Here is a 27,834-nt window from a genome sequence, read left to right as displayed (position 1 = left end):
CCGTGTGATGTCAACGGCGGCAGCCCCGAGAGGGGGGCACACAGCATAGGGCGCAGCTTTGGGACGCTCGGCCCGGTGAGGCACTATGGGGAAGGACAGAGCTAGCAGACGCCTCTGGCGTCCCAGCAATAGATTGATCAGTACACCACGCAAACGCCCCCCCAGAGTGTGGGAGACCTGGCATCTGGAGGGTCTACACCTGATGGTGTGAGCGCAATACTCCAAGCTATCCAGTCCTCGCAACTTGTAGTGAAAACTAAGATTGGTGAAGTACGCAAGGATGTGGGGTTGTTACGACAAGACCTCCGGACTGCTGTGGGTCGGATCACAGAGGTGGAAGGCCGAGTTTCCCAAGCAGAGGATGAACTTGCAGATCTTAAGACTAAAGTGGCTCAGTTGCTGATTCGCATTGGGCGATCTGCACCGCCGGGCTGAAGATGCAGAGAACCGCTCCAGACGCAATAAACTGCGCTTCGTTGGCTTCCCCGAGGGGGCGGAGGCGTACCAGGCGCTTGAGTTCTTGGAGAGCTGGATTCGATCCTGGATGCCGGAGCAGCACCTCTCCCCCTGGTTTGCAATCGAACGTGCGCACAGGGTGCTCGCATCCAGGCCCCCGCCTGGCGAGTCTAGGAGACCAATGATCGCCCGATTCCTGAACTTTAAAGACCGGGACACCATCCTTAGAGAGGCCAGGCTATGCCCAGACCTCCAATGGGAAAACCACAGGATCCTTGTCTTACCAGACTATACCCGGGAGGTCCAGGCCCGGCGCCGCTCATATGAAAATGTTAAACAAAAACTCAGGTCGATGCCGCTCACATATATGCTCCTCTTCCCCGCCCGACTGAAGGTCCTCCTGGATGGGAGGTCTTTCTTCTTCGAGTCACCTGAGGCAGCATGGGACTGGCTGACTGAGGAGGGCCGCTTGGCTCGGAAGGGCCCCCATCGGACTGGGGGAGGCGCACCCTGGCTCTTGGGCCATGCAGGGGAGACGCAGACGCACCAGGTCCTGCCGCAGGAGGAGGAGCGGTCTGGGCAGCCCGGCCGACGTGGACTTGCAACAGGATTCTGGTCGCCCGGCTGGAGAGGATCCACTGGACGCCCCCGGGGTCAGGGGTCATGCACGAGTGGAGGAGGAGGATCGTCTCAGTCAGACTCCGGCAATCTCGTGATGATGAGCAGCAGTGTGACCTACGGACTGGCGAACCCGTGTAGGGTGCATCCATCTTGGCTATGGTTGAGGAGGACGGGTGGGGGCTCGATTGCAGACGATCCGGCTGAATGGAGGGGTCCACTACACCATTCTGCACTGATGTCAGGCCATTTGGTCATCTGGTTCTGGTTGAGTCTTCCGGCGACAGATGCTTAAGGGGTAGAAGTATGAGCAGGGGGGCAGATGGGGGGAGTTACTTAAGTCGTTAAGTTGTGATGTTTCACTATTTTTAAGCTGTTGTCACACTTTCCCTTTCTTCTACTTTCTTGACCGGTCACTCCTGAGCCCACTAGCGGGCATGCGACACACAGTTTAATGATTGCACCCCATGCGCACCCCCGTGATGCAGGCTCTTTCATGGAACGTGAACGGGCTCCTGGACAAAATCAAGCAGTCAGCGGTCTTTAATACACTTCGCAGGTATGCCCCCTCCGTGGTTCTGCTCCAGGAGACTCATCTGCTTGGCCCTAAATGCCCCATGCTCACACGGGGGGATCCGACAGAGTCTACCATGCGGGGTTTTCCAGGGGATCCAGAGGGGTGGCGGTCTTGCTACACTGTTACCTCCCCATGGTGAAAACTACTGTTCAGTCCGACTCACAAGGGCGCTATGGTGCGGTGTCCGGTACGCTCCAGGGGCAACCAATTAATATCCTGAGCGCCTATGCCCCACCGGGAGCGTTTGTTCGCTTTTTGCTTGCTCTCCAAGATGTGCTGTCGGGGCTCCCGCCAGGGCTGACCCTCTTGGGTGGGGATTTCAACTCCGATCTGAAACCCAACGTTGGACAGCTCTGGTCCCGTGTCCTTGAGTCGCTCCCATCGAGCATCGGGATTGAGGAGTTGGGCCGAGAGCCTTGGCATATGCGAGGTATGGCAAATATGGCATCCTAGAAAAAGGCAGTACACTCACACGTCGGCAGCGCACCACACATGTGCCAGAATCGATCTCATCTTCATGCCAGCACTGGATGTTTCCAGGGTCACTGGGGCGGAGATACTGCTGCACGAGGTCTCAGACCATGCACCGGTATGTGGAAAGCTCGGCGGTACAGAGGACTCTGACCCGTACTTTAAGTAAGTCCCAAAAGGGAAAAATTGATTTTAATTATTTATTTGTGGGAAGATGATAACTAGGGTGGTAATACGGTTTTCGTCTGCCCGTGTCCTTTGTTTATGGGAGGTCCTTCTGTAAAGGTCTTGCTGTTTTTATGAATCCTTAATGTTCTGTCTTTCCTAGGTGGTGATGGTCTTCGGACTACGTCTTCTCGGCTCCTTCCAGCGGGGTCTCGGAAAACAAGAAGACAAGACCAGGTAAGTGGTAGGGTATGGGGTTGTCCCCTTTAGTTAGTATACGAGCGGGAGGGTGAAGGAGGGAAACACTAGGTTTGGGGTGTTAGGTTAGTGCAGGCATAGGGGTGGGTGCAGTACTATTTAGGTAAAGTTGGTGGAAGGGAGGTTGTACGGCCAGTGTCTTGCCCAGGCTCCCAGCGCTTAACCCAATCTGCCCTCTTCCCCTAATCCCTGCCCGGTGTTCCTTTTCTCTCTCTCCCCTCCCTCTGTGCCCTCGCGTCCTCTATTTCCCTTTTCCCGATGTCCCTTTAACAGGGACCGTACCTTGAAGAGCCACGACCCTCCTGGGTTGTGGCGGGGTTTGCTGCCGTCCTTATGGTCTTTCCCGGCTCCGTTGCTCGGGTGGATTCCTCTTCCTCGTTGTTCCTTTGGTCGGCGTTCTCCTCCCGGCGCGTCTCCTCGTCGTCCGTTTCTCTTCCGGCTTCCTCCACTTCTCTCGGGTAGTCCGTCTTCTTTTTCTCTTCTCTCTCGGCGACCCGGAAATCCGGGGCCGAAATAGCGTCCCGCCTCCACGCGTCTCCCTGGAGACGCGGAACGGAATCGGACCAGGCGGTCGGTCGGCGCCACTCGCAAGTATCTGTAGACGAGGGGGACGGCACCCGTCTACACGGTACAAATCCATCTGGGGGACACAGACCCCGCCCGGCGCCCGACGTGGCGTCTGAATGCCTGGTACCTCCAAGATAGGGAGTATACCCAGGCAGTGAAAGACCACCTCACTCAATACTTTGATCACAATTTAGGGTCGGTGGAATCACCTGGTACGGTTTGGGCGGCTTGCAAGGCCACCCTCCGGGGGCAAGCCAAACATTTCCTGCGTGTGCGGGAGCGTGCACGTAACCTCAAGGTGTCTGTCTTTGAGGCCAAGGCATTACGACTCGAACGCCAACTCGCTGTCTCTACTCAAGCCTCGGTTACGAGGCAACTTACCCTGGATAGAGAGGAGATCAGGCACTCGGTTCTTGAAACAGCTAAATATATCTGGCGAGCCTCAGCAGCCCGTGTGTATGGTTGGGGGCACAAAAATGGTAAACTGGTACATTGGTTGGCGACCCGGCCGCTAGCAGATAGAGTCATCCCCGAGATAGTTGACGACTCAGGGGCGCTTTCCACAACACCTAGCGAAATTGCACAGAGCTCCGCCACCTATAATGCGCGACTTTATGAAGAGCGGCACCGGCCGCAGTTGGAAAGAGAGGCGCCCCTGCTGGGAGATGTTGTCCTCCCTAGGCTTTCACCGGCGGAAAGATGTAGCTTGGATGAGGCAGTCAGCCTCGAGGAGGTGGGGAGGCATTTGCGAAGCTAGCAGCTGGCAAGACACCGGGCCCGGATGGCTTCCCGGTGGAACTTTATCATAAGTGTAGTGAAATCCTAACCCCCCCACTTGCTCGCTATGTACGAAGAGACCAAGAGGACAGGCGGCTTCCCCCCGGGCCTTGATCAGGTCACCATAGTGGTGATTCCCAAGACTAGTTCCCCCATCACGGCATTGCTCTGCTTATCGCCCCATCTCCCTTCTCAACACCGAGATTAAGGTGTTGTCCACGATCCTCGCAACTAGACTGAAAGGGGTGTTGCCCTCGCTGATTCACCCAGATCAATGTGGCTTCATGCCCACGCATGGCACTATGCACTGTATTAGGCGCCTGCATGTAGCTTTGGCGCACCGAGGCGTCTTGACCCCTCCATTGGCGCTCCTCCTACTAGATGTTGAAAAGGCTTTCGACAACGTGGACTGGACTTACCTGGACCAGGTGTTATGGTGTAATGGGCTCGGCCCCAGGTTTCGCGGTCTAGTGAAACTCCTCCTCTCCAATCCGACTGCGCGAGTGCAGGTAAATGGGGTGATCTCGGATCCGTTCTTTATTCGCCGAGGCACCCGCTAGGGGTGTCCCCTATCCCTGCTTCTTTTCGTGCTGGTGATAGAGCCATTGGCGAAATTACTGAGGGAGGACCCCCGATGGACGGATGGTCTTGGCCCTCCGGGCGGGAAGACACAGTGGCACTTTATGCAGATGATGTGCTTCTTTTTCTGGCCAATACCACCCGCAGCGGCCCTCGGGCACTGCAGATCCTGGACCTGTTCTCGGAGGCCTCCGGTCTGACCCTAAACCCTGGTAAGTCCCTGTTGGTGCCGCTGCACCCCTCCAGAGACTGTGTGGACTGGCAGCAGGACATCCCTATTAGGCGTAACAGCTTAAAATACCTGGGTGTGCAGATGGCCTTGCTGCCAGAGCTGGCCTGGCCGCTCTACATTTCCCCGCTCACCCGGAGGGTCAAGGAGGATCTTCAGCGCTGGCAGACCCTGCCCCTTAACCTACTGGGCAGAATAGCACTCTAAAAAATGATGAGCCTCCCCCGGTTCCTTTACCTGTTACAAAATGTCCCTCATCCAGTGCCACGGAAATAGTTTAGAGAAATGGAGGCTGTGGCGAGACAGTTTTTGTGGTGCGGTGCCAGGTCCAGGCTTGCCCTTGGCATTTGCCAGAGGGATGTTTATGAGGGCGGACTGGGGATGTCTAACATCTATTATTACTATCTAGCGATGCACCAGTTGGTGATAAACGACTGGATGGGGGGGGGGGGGGTTTGGTCAGATCCGGCGTACCAATTGGAACTTCAGATGATGGGTTTCCCCAAGGTGCTTGGCGCGCTGTGCGGCTGCCCCCTCCCCCGGGCAACCCCGGACATGACAAGGGTGGTATTGACAGGCTGGCGTGAGGCCCAGAAGGTGTCAGGATGGTGGGCCCGTCTCACCCAGCAGACACCGTTGTGGCACGGGAGATGGTTGGCGGAGGTCTCGGCCTTGGAGGGGTTTCAGAGATGGGACCTCATTGGAATCTCACTGCTTGGTGATGTCTGGGAGGGGTCGCACATGCGGTCCTTTGAAGAGCTTCAAAGACACTTTTCAATTAATAAGACCCAGTTTCACAAATACCTCCAACTCCGGCACGCATTACATGTATATGTCCGGACGGGCGAGGTCCTCCCAGAGTTCAGTCCCATGGAGGTGAAGGTGTAGATGGGGGGTCTGGGTGGGATTTCGTGGATCTACCGCTCTCTAGTCATCAATACCGCTCCGTCATTGGATAAGCTCCGTCGGAGGTGGGAGGTGTGGCTGGGCACCATGGAAAAGGAGGACTGGAGGGATGCGCTGATGGCCCCTAGGGCCCTGACCATGGCCACCCGATTCCGCGTACTGCAGACATATAACCTACACACGGCATACCTCACACCCATTCGGTTATATAAGGCAGGTCTCAGATCCCACGCCGACTGTCCCCGGTGTTCTAGCCCTGATGCTGACTTCTATCATATGGTGTGGACCTGCCGATTATTGCTTCCTATTGGAGGGCCGTGGTGGCTGAGATCCCTGAGGTTATGCAGGTGCAGGTGGCCGCTTTTATTGGGGGTCATGGATGGAGTAGGGTCTAATAGAGCCGATCGAACCTTCCTGGGCGTGGCATGTTTGGTGGCCAAAAGAGACATTGTGGCAGAGTGGAAAGCGGAGGTGGCACCGACTTTGGCCAAGTGGCGCCGTGGGGTAGACTGGTGTGCTCAGCAGGAGAAACTTGTTTATGAAGCGAGAGGACACACGAACAGGTTCCGGAGAGTGTGGGGTAAGTGGGTGGCCACCTGGGGTGCCCGGTCCGAAAATGAACAGTAGGTGTCAAGCCGAGGGGCATCCTGCTGAGACAGGTCCCATTTACCATTCAGAACGTGTTTGTGTTGTCTATTTTATTGATCAACACTGCATAGTAGCTTGCTTGGGGGAGTGGGAGATTACCTCTTTTTTACCATGTATTTTCCTGTTTTCGCAAAAAAACAATAAAGTTCTTTATAAAAAAATATATATATTACTTCGGTTGTACAGATAGGGAGATTCCCACATGTTTCCCACTTATTAGGTCTCCATACCTTAAAGTAAGCAGGGCAAAGTGTAAAACCATGATTTTGCGACCCCTCAAATTTGCTCGCAAAATGACCATATTATTTATACTGGCAGACCAATATGGCTGCCGCTATATGGAAACTGTTCTGTATCTCTATGATCAGAATCAGAGTATCACTCATTCTGCTATCCTATTTTGATGACACTGTAGCACACTACTAAAAGATTATCTGAAAGCATCCAAATTGGGAAGGCATACATATATTGTAGATTCTTATTCCAAAATAGTCATTTTGGTGGCACACACAAATTTAACATAGTAACATAATAACATATCAAAATATTTGACTAACAATATTTGTTCTTCAATTTACAACATTCTACAGAAGAATCCCACTCGCCTACCTGCGTTGTGTAAAGAATTCTTTAGACGTCACAAATAAGGTAATTTTGCAAATGTTTTAGTGCTTTTACCAAGGGCATCAACACTATTCAAGAAAACAAGGATGTAATTGTGATTAACAAAATCACTGTCATTCTGGGTATTTCTGCTTCTCCTTTTGAGGACAATAAAAGCAAAGACAATATTTCTATTGCTCGTTCTCATGTTCAAAGTATTGATGGTGGATCTTATATTCTACCTCTGTGCTATATTTCTGTGTATGTAGTTACATCAGAGGTTTTAGCAGACTCTGGTTCCCTACACACAGTTATTGAAACAGCATTCCGGAAAGAAAACTGGAAAGGAAGAACTGTTTTTGTTTCCTATGTAAAAGCTTTTTTGTATTGTGGGAACTCAATTGATATGTCTGGCTTTATGGTTTCTTCATTACAGTTTTAAAATAACTGCATTTTAGAAGGGTGTATGCTGCAAAAAAAGGTCAGCATTAGTTAGGCTGGTGTCATCAAGGTAACGAGGAATGACATTACACCTGAGAACTGATTCTCCTGATTCATTTTGGGAACAAACCGATTGCTGATGAAAATATTCTTCATAAGTACAAGGATATGTTCAGCAAAAACCTTAGGAAATGTGAAGGGAGTTCAGCCTACAATTAAATTAAATTATTGTCAAACATAAAATCTGCAATGTTCCAATTAGTATTAGAAAGGAATTACCTAATCTGCTGAAAGATTTGTGTACACAACAGATTATTGAACAAGTAGAATAATCAGAGTGGGTGGTGCCCATTATTTTGGTATTTATAAATCTAGGGCCTGATGTACCAAAAGGGTTTAATCATTCTGTGTCTATGGGAAAATGTGTTAGTACTTATGGATCTTAGTGATTTGAGACTAAGTGCAGACTTGTGCTGTCTGAACAAGAAGATTCTGGTGGATTGCCATCCCTTCCCTAAAATTCAAGAACTTTTTGTCAAGTTCAGTAATGCCAAGTTCTTTTTCACTTTGGAATTACAGGCGCCATACCATCAGAACTATTTGATAAACAACTGCACACATTCAATTACTTTTATCACTCCTGGGGTGGGGGGGAGGAGGCATTTCCTTATTGCCAGATGCCATTCGGTTTGGCATCGTCCTCATTCCAGAGACTTACAAACATGCTTTTAGGGACATGATCAGAATCTACACATTCCAGCATGACATTTATTGCAAAGTCTCTGAATGAGCATATTGTCATTCTTGATAAAGATCTTCAGGTTTTACAGAGGAACGGCATGACTATAATTCGATAAATGTATGTTTTTGTGCAAAGAATTTGAGTACCTGGGTCACAATACGCCACATGATGATATTAAACCCAAAGAATCTCTTTTAAAATTTATCAACAAAAAACTATCAACTGTTCATTTCCTGCAATGTGTTCACATTAGACTAGGTATGTTGATTTTCTCTCACATCTTCCATGAGTGTTCTGATGAAAACAATGTTAAATTCTTATGGTCACATTAAATGACATCAGAGTTTGTAGAATTAAGAGTAAAACTATTGATGCCCCTACACCAACACCTTTTGATGGGAGTATGCAAAGTACTGTTACTATCAATGCCAGTGGGCTGGGTTTAGGTGCCACCTTAACCCACCGCACAAGCAAACTGCTTTGGAGACATATCAATACGTTGCTTGTGCCTCAGGAGCACTTTTGGGTGCAGAGGAAAGACATTCCACCAGAATGTGTGGCTCTTGGGTGTATACGGGCTGTTAATCCCTTCAAGACTTTCCTTTGAGGAAGATGTTTTCTTTTGAGAAAAGATCACAAACCTTTGGTTTTCCTTTTCTCCAAAGTTGGCACTTTTAATGCTTTTCTAGGCTTCTTTGAATTCTGTCCAAATTATTCAAATTCAATTTTGATGTAGAATTTATTTCCAGGAAAAGTAACTCAGAGCTTACTGCTTGTCTAGATTGCTGGCTGATTTTGGAGTAAATTAAACTTTTCTGGATGAGTGGGTTATAGCTGTGATTTGTGATGGCCTTGAACATACAGGGAATTATTGAGTGAGGATATTTGGGGGACAGGAATGGATGAAGACAATGACTTAAAGCAAGTGTGGGGATACATGGCGAGTAAATAGCCCAGAGATGGTTCTTCAGAAACAGATTTGCAAATTTGCTGACAAGTGAAAGATTATTTTAACTCTGAAAGTGGTATTGTTTTAAGGGGAGGTAAGTTTGTTCCACCCGTAAGTGTAGGCAAGAGAATCATAGACCATGCCCTTTGTGAAAGTTCTAATAAGAAATGGAAAAAACTTCTTATTGGTGACCTTATATGAACAACATGATTTCCTGTTTTGTGAGGAACAGTAAAAAATGTTCCATTTACGATATACATTTGGTACGTGATAAGACATGGATTTTTCCCACTCTGTTTCCAGAAACTCCATGGCACCACCTAGCTATGGATTTCCTAGGCCTGTTTCAAGTTTTTGGTGGTGGCAAAATATTTGTCATCACACCTGTTCACTATTATTCCAATGGCTTGAACTGAAAAATTAGGAGTAAAGCAGAGATGGATGATATCTTAGATTTATTTTTACAAAGAAGATTTTCTGGTTCCCATCACTACTAACAATGGAGTGCAATTTACTTTGTATAAAATTAAGAATTTCCTGTGGTCTTATGGCATTACTCATAAGCACACTCCTTTATATTCACCACTAAGCAATGGTTTAGCAGAAAGGAGTAGTAGAATTCTTGCTGAAGGTACCTGAGTGCCATTAGGGCACTCAGGTAGGGAATAGTGGCCCCAGAGGTGGCCGGTCCAAGTACTGATGCATCTTGTGCACCCGGAGCCCCCTCCCTGGCCCTCCTCCTCATCACTGGATTTCTGTGCCTTCTTTCACCTTCCACTGGTATCAAGGGCACTTGTCAGTTTCTTTCCAGACACCAGGCCTCAACAGCCCCGACAGCCTGCTAGCCTACCTGTCACTCAGTCATGTAGTTCATTAAAAAATAAATAAAAAATAAATTTAAAAAAAGGCCACTGCTGCCTGCCTTGACTGTTCCAATTGTTCAACCGTTTAAACCACTGCGTCCAACCAGCTGAAATAGCACCTGCAACATGGAGCCAATTAATTCATATCACTACGTAGCATAACCACTCAATTACAAATAAAACTTGACAAGGACCGACTACAAGTACAAGTGTAAGCATAAAAGGCATTTTCTTGAGGTCAGGAAGGTTAAAGTCCGCCGCTGGCCACAACAAGCAGACTAAGAAAACCTGCTCAGGGCCACGCCAGAGCCAGTTACATCCAAAAAGTCACAAAAGCGAACACCTCCTCTTCCCCTACAGCAGAGGTCTTCAAACTGGGGGGCGGGCCCCCCTAGGAGGGCCCCAAGTGATCCTAGGGGGGCCGCCAGACTCTGGCCAAAAGAAGCATTATACAGATCACAGGCCTTTGTTTTAAGCAGAATCATGTTATTCCATTTTAAAAAAGGTAACAGTACTTAGCAGCAATGTTTAAATAGGGCTAGACATATTTAAACATTGCCATCTTTATAAAATAATTGTGAAAAATTCTGAGGGGGGCCCAAGGATTTTTATTTTCCAACTGAGGGGGCGCAGCATTAAAAAGTTTGGAGACCACTGCCCTACAGTGTTTGACTTATTCAAAAAAATCCAAAAGTGCAGAGCTGCCGCATTAGGTATGGGGACCCCGATGTGTTAGGCCATGATAATTAAGGATGCAAAAACAACAGATGATGGACGGAATGCAGAGCAAATCAAGCATTCACCCCCAGTCACATATCTGGGTTTAATCCATCAGTTTTCTTGCTTGCCATGCCATTCCAGTTTGGACCCAGCCATATGCAAATCAGTCTTGACCCTATTCCCCATGATAAGTAAGGAGGCCTCTAACCCCATCAGTGTCAACGAAGGTCCCGATGGGGAAAGGGGTCAATGATTTGTACATACATTTAGCAAAAACAACACTGAAACAGCAACCGCAACGCACAGTGCAGTGATGATGATCCATCAATTCTTAGACCACACAATCGATCTCAGTACAGACTGTATTCAATTTAGTTTTCCCGATCCCCAAGATAAAGAACAGACATTGGAAACCCTTTCATCCCCTCTGATCCTTACTGTGACTCTGTAAGAACCAACCAGGACATCCCAGGGGGTCCATCAACAGCACAAATCGGCCAGACACGGTGAAACTTCGTTAGGCAAAGGAAGTAATTATTTAAACCACATCACCTACACCTCATTTCCACAAATCGGCAGACCATCTTGGACAGCTGGTTCACATTTACCAGGCAAGCAACTGAGAAACCTAAAAGCACAATATTTGGAGCCACACAGTAGCCACCTATCCCCGATCAATTTAGGCCATTGTTAACCCCTCAGAAAAGCAAGCAGTAACTGCCCACAAACACTTGGTAAACCCAGTGAAAGGGTTGAGTAACAACTCAGAGTGCTGGGCCATCCTCCTGGACACATTACAGGAAACGGTGGAAGCTAAGAACCTCGACTCGACAAAGCTAGAACTACAGGTTGACCGGATAAATACCATGGAGGTATTTATTTAATAAATAAACACCAATCTGGATGCTTTCAATAAACTAATCTCCAGAGTTCAGACAGACCCGGAAACCACATTCACCACAGGCTACTGCTCAACCATACTGGGAAAGCCGAGCACATTGCCACCGTTTCTAAATAGCCTAGTAGTATAATTAAAGAAAACCACAAGCCTGGTGCACAGTGACAAAGAAAGAACTCTAACAAAACCCAATCCCAATGCCAGGTGGTGCAGGGTCATGATGCCTCTGATTGCGACATCCAGCCACAAAAGTATTAACTTACGCTGAAGTAACGCACTACACAATTTCCCTTCAAAGCAACGCAGTCGACAACCTCTCCTACGCTCTGCGAATTCCCTGATCTACAGCACAAGCTTTTCACCGCTAACCCTCTTGATGCACAGACGGCCACCCTGAAACCAAAAGTTTATCTGTCTCCCCCAGTTATCTTTCGACAAGTGGACTTATTTGATGACTGCCACCCAAAATACCACCAAGAGGTGTCAGTGCATAAAGTGCAAGCTGCACTATCAACAGCTGACAAGGAGGTGCAGGCGCATCAAACTCTGGGGGCTGCAACGCCAGGAAAAGAGTTGCCCAGCAGAGAAGATAAGGTCAGGAGCCTTCCTGGATCAATGTCCAAGCAAGAATGTAAAAGGCTCTGCTAACGACGGAAACGTGACTCCAAACTACTCGCTTTAGTGTCGAAGGAGACTGAGAGGAAATTATTTCCAAAAATCGGAAATAATTCAGGAAATTATTTCCTCCCCCCAAAAAAACAGGCTTGGTCTGGAGGAATAGTCACGGTTGAAAACACTCATCTGATGAACCAGTCAGAAACAATCACTGCGGGGACTGATCATGACTCAATAAGTCTCAGCACCAACCAACTCCACCCACCCAGGGCAAGTACACTATCAGTACCCGCACAGCCGCCATCATCGGCAATGGGGGATAAAACCCCTAAAGGTGCATAATCCAATCGAAACTAAAGCGATTCAAACTGATTTCAGGCAAGCATACATCAAAATGGACTCGATAGGGCATTGATTAACTCAATAACCGACAAAGTCCTGAGATTTTCTCAATGCTCTTCTTTAGGGTCACACGACATACTAAACCGTGGCAGTCTGATTAAACTCTTTAAGGACAACAAGACTCTAGAAAACCTCAATACATCAGTGACAGACCCCACCCTTACAAACCTTGCATCCCCAGAACTAGACTTAAAGGTGCTAGGCAAAAAAGAAAATAATTTTGTAAATGGGGTATTAAAATCATGTCCTATCATGAAAACCGTGGCCACTACCCTGACCCTGAGGAAATCTGAGCCAACCCACCCACAGAGAACATCACAGCTGCCCTCACCAACTGCATAAATTACACCTTTGGTTGCCCATAATTACGTCACTCGAGATCAGCAAATGTAAAAGAAACAAATCGACATATACCCTTTTCTATTCTCACAAACACTATTGGCACTGTAATCCTCAGTCCACATGACCAAATAAGGACAGTCTTTAAGATGGCAAATTCTTTCCTGGAAGGTTGTCTACACAGTAATGGCCTTGCCAAACTTTACTGTCATGGCTCCCTTCAACCCAGGTCAATAAAAGGGAAGCATAAATGGGGAACGAACTGCAATCAGCTGATTCTAGTAAGCAGGCAATTGATAGAAAGGGATCGACTGCAACTCCAATTCACATCTGTTCATAGAACATCTTAGGAATCCATAACAAGGTCACCAACCCAGAAGTGGTCAATTCCCTACCAAAGTTCCAACTCATACTGTGAAAAGAGACGTGCCTGAGTATTCAGTGCCCCTGATGGGATACATGTAACTCACTAAGATTGCACGGAGATCAAGCGCCAAAGGGCGTCTGAAAGAGGGCTTAGCAATATACATCTTAACTGACCTCAAGATAAAGGTCGAACAGTTAATCTGCTCTGAGAACTGGCTTCAGGCAGTTAAAATCGAGGATTGGGCTCAAGGGATAAAATACCCACTATTGCTACTGAATGTATATTTTAACCCTGCTTTTAGGGCAAAACCTGCAGCCACATTGACTCTAGAAACAACTCTCAACAATCTGATATCAGCCCATGCTGCTAAATTTATCATAATCTCAGGGGACTTTAACTCAAACCTACTCAATCCACAAGAGCATGATGAAAACATAAATAGGTTATATGGCCGCCTCGCTGGCTCTCTTTGAATATATTATGGATTTCAGAATCGAAATGCACGAAGAGAGCGATCACAAATCAGCAAAAGATAGCCATGAACCCCAAGCTATACCATCATGCTATAGTTAACATTCCAATTTCTGACCCAAATACACAAAATCTGGAATGGTTGTGATGGAAAGCACGGCAGCAAGAAGTCTTATTAAACTGCATGAAGCTACTGAACAAATATCAATTTGTGCTGCCCACCACAATCACTGACTGGGAACAGTACTGCAAGGTTTTGCTAAAAGAGTACAGCGGAGGGAATGCCCCCTTGCACCTACAAAGGGAACAAGCAATTGCAATGCAATGGGTATCGCGTTTGCTCGAGTTGGATCTATTAGCGTTGTAAATTCCTAACTGGACTTTTCTTGCCACATAAATTGAAAATGAAAAGTAAAAACAGTTGACATAGGCAAGCCAATTCAAAGCACCACTGCAGCCATGAGGGTGAGTGTGAAGGAGAGACACAAAAGAAAAAATAAGTTCACTCGCAGTCAAAGTATCAGCAAACGTGCAATTATCCATTTAACAGGGTCGCTGGCCAAGGCGGTAACAAAACCGCCCCATGGAGGGACAAACATAAAGCATTTACCAATGATAACAAAGGATTTTTGAAAGGCAAGCCCATGAACGAGTGATAGTGATGGGGGTGCGGTGGGCATGGTTAAAAGCCCACAGATAGATTACAACACGTCAGAGCGGATGCACACTCGACCTAAAAACTTGCCGTGGATGACAAAATAGCAGCAAAGAAGGGCATTAAACAGAGAGTATTCCTAACTAAAATGCAACCACCGCGAAAAAGTGCAACACCTCGGATTGAGGAAACCGCACCGGAAGCACAAGAGGGCAGTTTGGATGGCCAAGAAACAGCATGCCGTCAAGTTCTCAGCAAAAATGCTCCAAACATGCAAGACTAAAAATACCGGAGCATCATGGGAAATAATCAGTGAGGTTAATAAGGACCCAATGGCTGCTTACAATGCAAACATAAGCAAGGAGTCCTAGGCACATCACTTGGCAAATCAATATTCTATTATGTAAATGAAACTAACGGCAACTAGGAAGTGAAAAGCCACAAACCTCTTGCCCAGTGTGAAGCCAACTACAGTAGCACCACTTAAGGCAGCAGGGCCAGGTGAAACTACACATGTCAGGATTAACACAAGAGACTGTAGACCAAATAACCTGATGCTCTCATCAAACCGACCCGATGTGAAGGGTAAAACAAGGATGGAAGTCAAAGAAGACGAGTGAAAATCACAAGTATAAGACCATCGTAGCCAAGATAACAATGAAGACATCAAACGGGCAGGTAGGGCCAGTAATTCGAAAATAATGCCCCACAGAAACCATCATAAAGAAGAGTAGAAGAGGTGGGGCCCCTGAATAATTGGTTTACCAGCAGCCCTCTTCACACCTTCCCCAGAGTTCTGGGCAAAAAAGTCAACCTCAAGTACAGTGACCCTTCAACAAGCATTCCCAAATTCCTGGCGTGGATCAATAATCCACCCAGGAATTAAAGGGGGTGACAGAGGAGACCAAGCAAGTTATCAACTGATTACCTACTTTGGCAGAAACTTAGCAGCATTGGGATCCTGCCAAAAATCATGAGAGCCATCCAACTTCTCTACACCAAATCACAGCTATGTGTTAAGCTTAGACATAGCACCAAGCTTTCTAAGAAAGTCTACACTGCTGTCAGTCTGAAACAAGGGTGCGTTCTCGACCTCTTAGTGTTCCACATCTACATCTCCTGCCTCTTAAATGAACTGGAACACATAAATGCTCATCCTTCAAAACTAGGGGACCATTCCACATCTTATACACCGATGATCTGCTCATAATGAGCACTTCTCCTGTGGTGTTGCAAGGCCTCCTAGATGCCCTACTTTGTTTCACAAACGGCACAAACTTGAAATCAATCACAAGAAAACAAAAGCTGTTAAATTTGGCAAGAAAATAAATATATAGAGATCATGGAATATCATTAGGATCCAGCTATCCATTTAATAAAATATAAATACATAGGGATGGTATTCGACTCAAAAGGGACCTTTGCACTACATATGGACACAATGAAATCTAAAGCTGCCACCCTGACTTCAGGGTTCTGCATACTTTTAAGATCACTACAGGGACCCATCTTAGGGCCACTACAGAAGCCCATGGCGTCAAATTGCCTCCGACTATTACATATGGCTGCAAAATGACTGCAGGCAAGGCTATTAGATCTGCTAACTACAAAAGCCTACAAGTCCCTTTTCAAGCTTCCAATTACACTTCACAGGCAAAACAACTCCTGGAGTTGGGCTTAAACCAGACATTGCCCACAAAAAGCTCTTTCTTAAAGATGTGCCATAGATTTAAATTGGCTGAGGAAAACTTGTTAGCGGCATATGTCTGGCACGAAAATAACAAGCAGAACTCAAAATCAACATTCAGCTGCTTTTCAGAAGATACACTGTAATTGTCACAAGCCAATAACCTGTGGATTACTCAGGCATCAACCTGTGCAGAATTCTTAATAGAGCTACTAGATCACTTTCCATGAAGGAAGACAAATTAACATTGGGGAAGTCAACCCACGCTTTACAAGTGAGCAAAATCTACTAGTGCTTAAAACCACAGCCCTGTTTCGACTATGGGTTCTTATTCCACATTAAGCTCAAGATCATGCTCTTTCATTTGGGAATTCAACCAACTCTGGACCAACCACCTGGCTGGTTAAAAACCACCAAGACTACAGAATGCAGAGACTGCAGTGTGGGACAGAAGAACTTAACACACGTTCTCTGTATATGTCCTGCAATATAACCCGAACGTAGAAAAGCCGCCATTAGAACATGCAGGCAAGCTCTCATTGCCTTACTTAATGTGGAACACGCACACCTAAATATATGGGCGGAAAAGTTCCTAGAAATATTTTAAGCCAGAATAAAGGCCAAATGAGGAACTGACAAGCACAATGGCATTAATAGGTGTTGGCCCACAGCAGTGGCGGCCGGCAACTTTAGGAGGGAGGGAGGGGGGCAGGCGGGAAGCACACGCACACACACACACACACACACACACACTCATTCTTTCACACACAGACATGCATGCACATCCATTAACAACACTCATACCATTCAAAGTTGCACGCACGCACCGAACATTCATTTTAAAACATCACACACACTCATTCTTTCACACATGCACGCACATCCATTAACACTCATAACATTCAAACATGCACGCATGCACCAAATATTCATGTTAAAAGATCACACACACCCATTCTTTCACACACACATGCACGCCCACACATCCATAAACAACACTCATAACACTCAAACATGCACGCACGCACCAAACATTCAATTTAAAACATCACACACACACACTTACCTTCAGCCTCCAGGTCCCAGGAGGGTTGGGACTGCTGCCTTCCCTCATGAGGGAAGGCAGCAGTCCAAGCCTCGTCACAGAGTGGGATGGGGTCAGTGAGACTGCTGACCCCACCCCACTCTGTGACGAAGTGTCACTGATTGACACTTGCCGTGGGCGCTTCAGGGCTTAAACCTGAACCGCCCAGGGCGAGTGTCAATGGGTGACGCTTTCCTCATCACCCAGGGGAGGGCCTCTAGGCAGCTTTGCTGAGCCGTGGAGGTCACGCCCATAGGAGCTGTGACCTCCTCAGCCCAGCAAAGTTCAGCTCAGGCAGCCAGGAGTCTGCACAAATCGTGCATGGCTCACTCCTTGCTGTCCTTTGTTCAGCCTGACAGACACTCTTCATGAGGGGCAAAAGGTAGGAGGGGGTGGCCCCTCCGCCCTAAAGGAAGGCCGCCACTGACCCACAGTCAGACATTGGGCATTACTAAAAGCATAGCTACTTTAGCAAATCTTGCACAGAAAGGACATAGCCCGACCCACTTGACATTTGCAGCTGCACACGATACTCGTTTCAAACAAGAACTGGAGGCCAAAGGTGGCACTATGGCCTGCAAAGGACGTCGTGAATGAATAATGACCCTTTAGTTAACTTAGGAAAGCCACGGTCACGGCCTTACCAACTCACAAGTGCATGCATCTTTTAAAGCATGCATTTTAAGATTTCTTTTTAGACAAAGTTACAAAAAGATGGAGCACTTTGTCTCTTTGATCGCAGTTTTTCTGCCTATCTTTCATCGTTTTAGTGTATGAAAATGTAATAGTTTTAATAAACTATTCTATGCATACCAGAAATACATTTGAATTTGATCTTAAGTAATGAAGGTATCCAATTTGCATTTGCTAACATAATAAATGTGGAAAAGTTTATACAGGATAACTGTGGTCTTATCATTGCACACCGTATTAAACTACAGGCTTCCCGCACTTCAAATTGTTGTGAAATCGTACAACTTTTTCTGACTGGAGACCCTCTCCATTAGCTAAAATCAAGATGAGATAAGTGCAGGATTCGATGCATGAAACTACTTGTAAAAAGTGCATTAAGAGTCAAACTATGACGTGTGAGTGGTGCAAGCAAAAAACTGGTGTGTCATTGGGTGGAGAACGTATTGGAGATTTGGCCCATATTTAAAAAACTGGGATCTAAATTTTAAAGGGATTGTCTAAATGGTCTTGGCTCAGAAAAGTAACTGCCAAAACACGCCCTGCAGGTAAACTTGATGATGGTAACTGATGGCATTTAAGTAGAGTTGTCAAAATGTTCTCAACTTTTAGCTGAATTGACTCAAAAATATGGTCTTCATGGTTATACTATTGATTCTTTATTACCCACAATGCCTGTGTGTTCTGTGGCTAGTTTCCAGGAAGCTCTGTATGACAACATAATTAACCAAGAAGATTAGGTTCCAGGAAGCTGTGTATGACAACATCATTAACCAAGAAGATGGAACTTCTTATTCTCAAACTGTTGATATCTGAAATACTGAAACAAGTTATTTTGCACATTCCTCCTATATCATGCATAGCACAAGACTATAAGAAAGACCGAGCTAAGTCAATGACTATGTTTGATCTACATTTTTGCGATTTGATCTACTATGTTTTAATTTCTCTCTACTCCTTCTGAGCTGTCTTGTGCCTTTATACTCCCAACCTCTTGTGTTCTGGTCCCCCCACTTCCTGTTTTATCTCAGACCCCTGTTCCTGTTTCCCACTTATCGTGAAGGTTCAATATCAGTTGTTTGCTGATAGAGCCATCGCTGGCTGGGGGCTGTAATAAAGAACTTTCGAGATTAATGCTCTTGAGCTTTATATCAACGTAACATAAACCCCATCCAATGGGTGGGGATAAAGGCATGGCTTGCCTTGAGAGTTTGTGAACGCCCACAAACTGAATTTGTAGGCATTCTGAAACTCCTCTTTGACTGCTTCCTACAACGATCTAAGGTAATTTCTCTCCTAAGTTGTGAAGAGAAATGTAACTGCGTCAAATTTTGGGTATCAAAAGGTAACAAGAAAATGATTACATGTGTGTAAGTGTACAATTTTTTTTTTCAAATTGATCCTTAAATATTTAGAGAGCACATGTGACTGTACCCTTAATATCATGTTTGATCTGCTATCTCTGAGTTAACGACAAGCACCTCTTAACTACTAACGCACTTTGCAGGCAGTATTCAACATTCACACATGAACATTTTAGTAGATTATTGTGCTATTAGGAAAAATAAGGACACTTTTCTATATAAAAAAATGTATATCAATTAGTGCAGAAAATGAGGGAAATCCAACAGGATCCCTGATCCAGCAGCTTTTATTAAGTGGATCTAGGAAATAGACTGGCTGTAGTGAAATATGCTAAAATTGGCCCAGTGTAATTTGCCAACACCCACATGTTGACTGTTTTCCATTCGGATTGGCAACAATAAGGAGGTGAAGATCTTTCTCTTTCACCTGGGCCCAAAACAATGACCTTGATTAGAAGGCCATCAAGCCTCCTATTGATTGAGTACCATCAAGGCTAAGAGATGTCTGGGACTTAAGACCCAGATGCTAATACAACGGAGGGAAACAAAGCCACACTGCCTATTATCACTTCACAAGTACTAAAAGGAAACTATGATTTTGAAGCTGGTTTTTGACTATGTTCAACCCCTTCTTATAAGAGATATGTGAGCACTGTAAGAATGTAAGCTGCATCTGTCTATTATACCAATATTGATTTAAGTAGCGTTTACAAATGTATTTTTTTATAGCTCTACTTAACCCAATGTAGGGTGTCAGAGCATTGTACATCACACACATTGTACAGATACAATAAATCATACAAGTGTGTAAATAAAAGTACAGCATAGTACATAAGAAAGTCAGAGATCAAGCTATGTCTTCTGATTAATTACTGCTTATTCTTTTAGCACAGAAATTTGTGTTTTTTTTCCTCTGATTACAAAGTGAGCGGGCTTTGTAAAGTGAACTATGTAGCAATCTTATGGGTGTGAAAGGAAAGGCTGTGGGATGTCACTTTTTAATAACATGCAACAACATTTAAATACCTATAAGTGAACTGTACAAGTAGTTCAAAATATATATGAGCAGTTAGGAAACTACAAATCCAGCGCTTTTTTGTAACTCTGAAGTTTGATCAAAACAAATCAAGACACTTTACCTGGTGGTACGAAAATGACAAACATCTGCTGAAACCCGAATTCCACACATTATCATTTATGCGTCATTTAGTCTTATAAATAACATTATGGATAAAACCATGTCTAAATACCAATAAAACTATGTCTGTGCAAAGTTAGAGGCCATTTCAATGGAAAATGTGCTTTCTGTAAATTACAAAGTGCTACCAGACCATGATTAGGGTCGAGCCTGCGTCGCATGCGCTTGCGCATGCGTTTCGCTAAGCGAGAAGCTTTAGTAATTAAAAAGGGCTTGGAGCCCTGTCCACGTCACGTCAGTGTCTGTCACTGGCTTGTCTGTTAGAATCTGCTTGATTTCATTAGTGGAAGTCATGCACATGCCATGCCTTTTCCGGTGGATAGCCCTCCTCGAGCGCATCGACCAAGTACAGAAATCATGTGAGGTGTTGTAGTATAAGCAATACCAAGCCGTAGTTAATAGTTGTAATATTTATTCCAGTAACAAGGATCAGCGCCTCCCTCTTGCCGGCTCCCCGTAACTGCCACCGCACCACGGACTCGTCTCCGTGGCAACCCGGCATCGGAAGCGTCAAGAGCTCGCGCGCTTGCATGTACAAACCATTACAACATATCTTCTTCCTTTCATTGTTTAAGCAGAATTATTACAATATTAAATATTAAAACCTTATGAATTAACAACATAAACTGCAACTCACTGAAACACAGATACTACCCAAACCATACTTGAAAGTAAAAAATAGATTACATTTTTACTTTACATAATCAGCCAAATACGCTGGTGCTCTCTTAACTCAATGTGGTCTCTCCCTCATAACTTCATTCCTATATTCACTAAACTCTTGTTGTCTCACCCCACCATCTCCCATACAACCAGGCAGCATATCACTTGTACAACTAGAATGTTGTGCAACAGGTTTCATTACCAGTTCGTCAAACATACATCCACTGCATCCATCATTGATCTTATCTTCTGCAATCATATTTTTTGTATAATTACACTTTGCCACTCTCCTGAGATTCCATCTCTCACCATTGCTCAAAATCACATACCAAGGATGAACTTCCTTGACTTGAAATGGCCCTTTGAATTTATTCAACCCTCTAACAATTCTCCCAGACTTAACTTTCACCCAATCACCCGGCCAAATTTTGTTCTTATCTTTACCACCATCTGCAGGATCCCCACATTTATTCTCACTCTCAAATGTTCCTATATTGTTGCTAGCCAGTTCTCTCAACCAAAACGGAGTCAATTTAGAATTCGGTCTTCTACCCCGCATCATGAAAAAAGGTGAATATCCAGTAACACCATTAACAGTGGTGCGATATGCCCACACAACGTCCGCAACCATACCTTCTACATCCATGCCACTAGCCAGAGCTTGTTGTATAGCCCCCTTAACCATCCTGTTGGCTTTTTCTACCATTCCATTTCCTTGCGGATTATACAGTGCTGTCCTTGAATGTTTAACACCCATCAAACATAAAAACTCTCTCATTTCATGAGAGGTGAGTTGTGTACCATTATCCGTCACCAAACATACCGGGCATCCTTCTTCCTTAAATATTTCAGACAAAACTCTCACTGTGGATATCTCTGACATAAATTTCACTATTATCCATTTCGAATGAACATCCATCAAAACAAATGCCAACCTAGACATGTGTTTAACTCCACCTAAAGGACCAATGAAGTCTCCACATACAGTATGCCATGCTTGACCAGGATCCTCAATGTGACCCATCAAGGATTGTTTGCCCACTTTCAGACTCTTTTCACTGCGTACACACACATCACATCTCTCCACCCAGTGTACAATGTCGTCATCCATCCTTGGCCACCAGAGGTTTTCTCTGAGTCTCCTCTTCATCAACGTTTGCCCTAAATGACCCTCATGTGCAATATTAAAAATTTTCCTCCTCACCCTTACAGGAGGAACAAACTTTTCACCACGAACAACAATATATTCACCCACACATGAGAGTTCATCTAATATCTTACCATACGTCCATAAGTTTTTTGGCAGTGTACTCTCTCTACGTCTACCACTCACTATCATTTTGATCACTTCAATCATCTCCTCATCACATGCCATAGCCTGACATCATTCCTCTTTACTTAATGCTCCCGAAGACCATTGCACTACATCTCCGACACTTGCAACTAGATCCTCACACGCTTGAATACTACCATACTCTTCATCCAACATTTCCCACTCTTGTGATAGACGTGAAAGACAGTCAGCTTGTACATTTCTCCATCCTGGTATATACTCTACAGTATAGTTGTACTCCTGAGACCTCGCAGCAAGTCTTATCAGTCTAGAAGAACCTTTTTCAGCTCCGCCTGGGGTCAACACCTTCACCAGAGGTTTGTGATCGGTTCGCAACTTGAATCGTTTTCCCCAAATATACATTCTGAAATGTTCCATGCTCCATGTCGCAGCTAATGCCTCCTTCTCTATTACCGAGTAGTTGCGCTCTGTCGGTGTCAAAGAACGTGATGCAAACGCAATTGTTCTTTCCTTTAAACCATGTTTTTGTGATAAGATAGCACCAATACCTGTGGCACTAGGGTCTACTGTAACAATTGATTCCTTTTCCCCATCAAAAGGCACTAGAATGTCAACTTCACAAATTTCCTTCTTGATTGATTCAAAACACCGTTCTTGTGCTGCGCCCCAATCAAAAACCACACCTTTTCTCAATAATTTTTTAAGTTCCTCCGTCTTCGAAGCAAAATTCTCCACGAACTTGGAGTAATACTCCACTAAACCCAAAAACGACTTCAACTGGTCTTTATTCACAGGACATGGTGCCAATTTGATGGCTCTCAATAAATCTCTCTTTGGCTTCACCCCATCTTGCGACAATGTGTGACCCGGATATTCCACTTCCTTGGCTAGGAATATGCACTTCTCTTTTCTCAGTGTTAAACCTGATTTTAAAATTTTATCCAGAACCAGCCTCAAAGTCAAATTGTGATTTTCCACTGTGTCTCCAAAAATTAGTATGTCATCCTGAAAGTATATGACATTCGGAATTTCTTTGAGTAAGTCATTCATCACTCTCTGAAAGACACTTGCGGCTGAACACTAACCAAAAGGAATTCTGGTAAACTGAAACGTTCCCTCCATTGTGATAAATGTTGTCAAGATTTTTGACTCAGGATGTAACTTTACTTGATGATACGCATGCTTTAAGTCCAGTTTTGATAAAAACTTTCCTCCTTTCAGCATCAAAACATGTTCATTGATGTTAGGCAGAGGAAAACTGTCCATTACCACATTCTGATTCAAGCTTCTCAAATCAACACAAAAACGAAGTTTTCCATCAGACTTCCTCGTTATCACAACTGGAGATACCCAATTTGATGCCTCGACAGGCTCAATGACTCCACAACACAGCATTTCTCTTATCAAGTCTTTGACCTGTCCTCTAGCTAATATTGGTATTCTCCTGACTATGTCGTACAGGAATTGCACCGTCTTTGAGGTTAATTTTGTGACAATACCCTTTAAGTTGCCCCATTTCCTCTCGAAAAACACCTTTCGCCTCTCTGAGAATATCTTGTAACGTTACTTCTTCTACAACTAATATTTGTGTTTTAGCTCGAGGATTGATGATGATATGAAGATCATATTGATGGATCCATCCCAGGATTGGTGGACCCGATTCGGCTACATACACTTTCCCTTTAGTGCTTCTTCCTCCAAATTTGATATCAGCCATCATATAACCAATAAGATCTATCTTCTCGCCTTGATATCCCCCAGGACTTATATCTCTAGGCAATAATCTTACTTGTGACCATTCAGAAGTAAACAAACTTCTTGGAATAATGCTACATAAGGATCCTGAATCCACCATCAATTCAACTGGTTTTCCTCGAATCACAAATTGTGCCTTGGGTCTTTGTTTTTTCCATCCTTCATCCCCAACAGCCAATATTCTGTCCGAACTTATATTTGTCTCACACAGGCTATCATCCACCTCTTCTTCCAAGAGTGTTGCCACATTCTTATTCCTCCTCAAACCCTGACACATTCTTGCAAAGTGACCCCTGAGCCCACACTTCCTACACTCCTTCCCAATAGCAAAACAAAACTTCGCTTCCGACGTGTGATTGAAACTTCCACATTTGTTACATCTTTTATTCTGTGCTTCACTTATAGGTTTACTGTTGCCAATTCTGACTTTGCTTGAAAAACTGTCCTGTTGCTTGCTTACAGCTGCTACCTCATCCTTTGTCCCCCGTTTCTCCATTGCTCTCATACAATATTCAGATTCTTCCACGACTTCGGCCAAATCAACTGCATCCTTCAAAGTGGGATTCCTTGCTGCCCATAACCTCTCTTGTATCTTCCTGCTTCTACATTGAACAATCAATTGATCACGAATCATTTCATCTTCCATCTGACCAAATTGACACTTGACCGCTAACTCTCTCAACCTAGATATAAAATCATCTATAGATTCTCCATCTCTTTGAGGTTGGGTATAAAATTTGTGTTGTCTCATCACAACATTTTGGGCCTTAGCAAATCTTAAATCTAATTTTTTCCTGGCATCTGCGTATACATCCACATCTACTTCGTCACCCTGCACTTGTAAGTCTGGAAGGTATTTATAAATGTGTTGACCTTCTTTTCCTAAAGCATTTAATAAAATAGCTTTCTTCCTACTAGGGCGGAATCTTTGTCCATCCAAAGCTTCTAAATAATTATCAAAAATGTCCAGCCATTCCTCCCATTCTATTGCTGGCTGCCCTGGTATTGACAAGAATGGAGGTGGTGCTGTGATTGTCGGCATATCCATATTAATTTAGTTCACTGTACAGTTAGTACCTTTAATCGCCTTAAAATAATTAAATAGGTGAAACACCAATGTTCAAGGCATTCAAATTTCCTCCTTATGTACTTTCTTCTGATATCTCTCTGGGGTTTTTTTTTTTAGTCCCTTTATCCTTTCACTAGAGAAGTACTTCACTTGATACTTTCCTCTAAAATTGGTTCTTGTCTGAAAAGATCGAGGCAGTCGATATATCTTCATCAACTAGCACAGGTAAGGAACGCAGCCTCCGTTACCTTTAAAATGAGAGCAACGAAGTCAATGAGCTACCACACGCATAGTTCACATCTGCTGATGCCCTGCCACTGGCTTCCAGAACCGGCAACTCGTCGCCAAAATGTTGTAGTATAAGCAATACCAAGCCGTAGTTAATAGTTGTAATATTTATTCCAGTAACAAGGATCAGCGCCTCCCTGTTGCCGGCTCCCCGTAACTGCCACTGCACCACGGACTCGTCAAGAGCTCGCGCTTCTCCAGAGCGCGCGCGCTTGCATGTACAAACCATTACAACATATCTTCTTCCTTTCATTGTTTAAGCAGAATTATTCTCCAGAGCTTGCGCGCTTGCATGTACAAACCATTACAACATGAGGCTCGCTGTTTTCTGTCCTGCTCGTGGACTACTTTTTCTCTATTTTCCCAGCGCGATCTTGCTTGGCAGAAGTCGAGCGCTTTACACAGTTAATTACACTTTTTCAGGTTACGTATATAAATGCACTTTTGCCGATAGGTGAAAAGTCGGGTTAGGAGTTTACAACGCTATCAGCTCTAACACGAGCAAACGCGAGACCCGTTGCATTGCAAATGCTTGTTTAGAATTATGTTAGAGACGGTGTGCTCCAAAATTTACACCAGCTATGCCCCTATCATTTTCTTGCTAAAAGGGCATCTGCTACACCTGTTCCTTATGTGACGTTTGTTTGTTTTTTACAGTTCCTATGAGCTCAGTGATGTAACAGGACGGCAGGACCCACGCCCTCAAAACTGATCCAGCACCACTGGTCCTAGCTGTCAGTTCCATAGCGACAAAGTTTTGTAAAAAAAAATAATGCATTATTTGATAGTCAGATTCTGGTTTTCATGACTCCATCCTCTTTTCGCTATCATTCCTTCACGCCCCCAGCCGCCAATTGATGGGCTCCCGGAATATTTTGTTTTTCAATTTCCAGCACTGATAACAATGGTATAAAAGCAAGTGGTAACACTATGATAGGACTTTTGTAAGTATCTTCCCTGCCATGGCCAGATGGTGGAATACTAAACAATTAGGCCATGGGTTTGTACATATTTTTGAGACGTTTGTTACTTACCTCCTGTCATGTTCTCAGCCGGAGGTGGCCTTAAAGAAGCTAATCAGCCGAAAGTGCTGTGTTGTGAGTATGTTATATGTTCCACTTCTTCTGTACGTGCTGAACTGTCTGCCCACAGTGCTTCTTACTATTGTTGTTTATTTACGTTGCTTTGAAATCAACTTCTGTCACTTCTCCGAAGCAGTGCCATTGTATCTTCGTAGCTTTCTCGGTTGCTAGGAGGCCAATCTCTTTCCAACGTGCGTTCGGACAGTACTGTTAAAAAAAGGGGGTGAAAAGGGCATGACAACGAACGAAGCAAAACATTGATTGGTCGGAATAACAAACCAACCCCAACGCTTTTAATGGTCTGCTCCACCCGAACTTCGACGAACATTGGTAACGCCTACAGTGCCCTTCTTTGGCGTATACTGAAAGTGAACGCTGTATTTTTTCGCGTTGGATTGTCTGAGTAATAGTAGATATATCAAAGTGTCTCGGAGCTTCAAAAATGAAGAATGATGTTCAATCCTAGATGGTAAATAAGTGTTTAGTGGCTAAACAAAAGACAGACACCGTACCCATTCCAACATGGCCGCCATAAACACGGCTGACAGTTTCAGAAGGTAGTCTTTTTTCACTGACCATTTCTCATTGCCGGTTGTCCTCGCGGAAACCTTTACTCTCTGGGTCCCCTGCGACTATGGCTGCACTTTTGGGACTGCAGAGAGGGATAATCTGGAGGTCGGGTAAGAATGCATCTGCCAGCACACCTTCAGGTCCCCTCAGGGACGGATGGGGCGAGAAACAGGGGAGGTGCTGTGGGCTAATGGTCTGAGGTACCGATATTGTAACTGGGGAACCAGGTTGCAGTCCTAGTGTCAGCTTAACATCCTTTGATTCTGGGCATTTAAAAAAAATCTCCGACATGCCTTAAAAGACTGTCGCTATGTAATGTAATCTGGTGCTCATTTACAGCGTTCTGATGCCAGAGGGCCATATGGAACTTTTAAAAAGGAACTACCTTAGCTCAGCTGCGACTGACTTTAGAAGTTGTTGTTATACGGTGTTAAGTGGGAGAATAAACAGCCATATTCTCCTGAACAGGGATGATCTGTGGAAATAGCGGACGAAGGCCAGCGTTAAATAGACCTCTTTAGGATCAAGTGTGGCAGCTGGGGGTAGAGACTCTTTGAGAGTGGGAAGAGGTCATCGTAGAGTTTGACGTGAGGAAGTTAGGTGGCTATAACATCATAAAGAGAAGGCGGGCCATCACCTGTAACGGTCTGCATCATATCATCCTAATATTAACTCATCCGCCAAAAAACAAACATTCGGAAATGCAGTAGGTTTTACCTTGCCCAACCCTGTCACGAAAAACACAGGGACTGCCTAAGTCTTATCAGCTCTCGC

The 27,834-nt window shown here is 45.0% G+C and overlaps 2 protein-coding genes across 2 annotated transcripts in view; one reads left to right on the top strand and one right to left on the bottom strand.

The window, feature by feature from the left end:
• The window catches only part of LRRC46 (leucine rich repeat containing 46), a 57,605-nt gene extending 30,894 nt beyond the window's left edge, over positions 1–26,711 (bottom strand). Inside the window, exon 1 of the mRNA XM_069237509.1 lies at positions 26,443–26,711. Coding sequence (XP_069093610.1) covers positions 26,443–26,452 — 10 coding nt within the window. The 5' untranslated portion in view covers positions 26,453–26,711. The remainder of the gene's footprint in view (positions 1–26,442) is intronic.
• A 355-nt stretch (positions 26,712–27,066) lies between these two features.
• The window catches only part of MRPL10 (mitochondrial ribosomal protein L10), a 36,224-nt gene continuing 35,456 nt past the window's right edge, over positions 27,067–27,834 (top strand). Inside the window, exon 1 of the mRNA XM_069237508.1 lies at positions 27,067–27,170. Within this exon, the coding sequence (XP_069093609.1) occupies positions 27,125–27,170 (46 nt within the window). The 5' untranslated portion in view covers positions 27,067–27,124. The remainder of the gene's footprint in view (positions 27,171–27,834) is intronic.

The sequence above is a fragment of the Pleurodeles waltl genome, chromosome 6 (genome assembly GCF_031143425.1).
Source record: "Pleurodeles waltl isolate 20211129_DDA chromosome 6, aPleWal1.hap1.20221129, whole genome shotgun sequence".
Taxonomy (NCBI): domain Eukaryota; kingdom Metazoa; phylum Chordata; class Amphibia; order Caudata; family Salamandridae; genus Pleurodeles; species Pleurodeles waltl.
The sequence above is the reverse complement of the archived record's forward strand: the minus strand, read 5'-3'. Positions and strand labels throughout refer to the sequence as shown.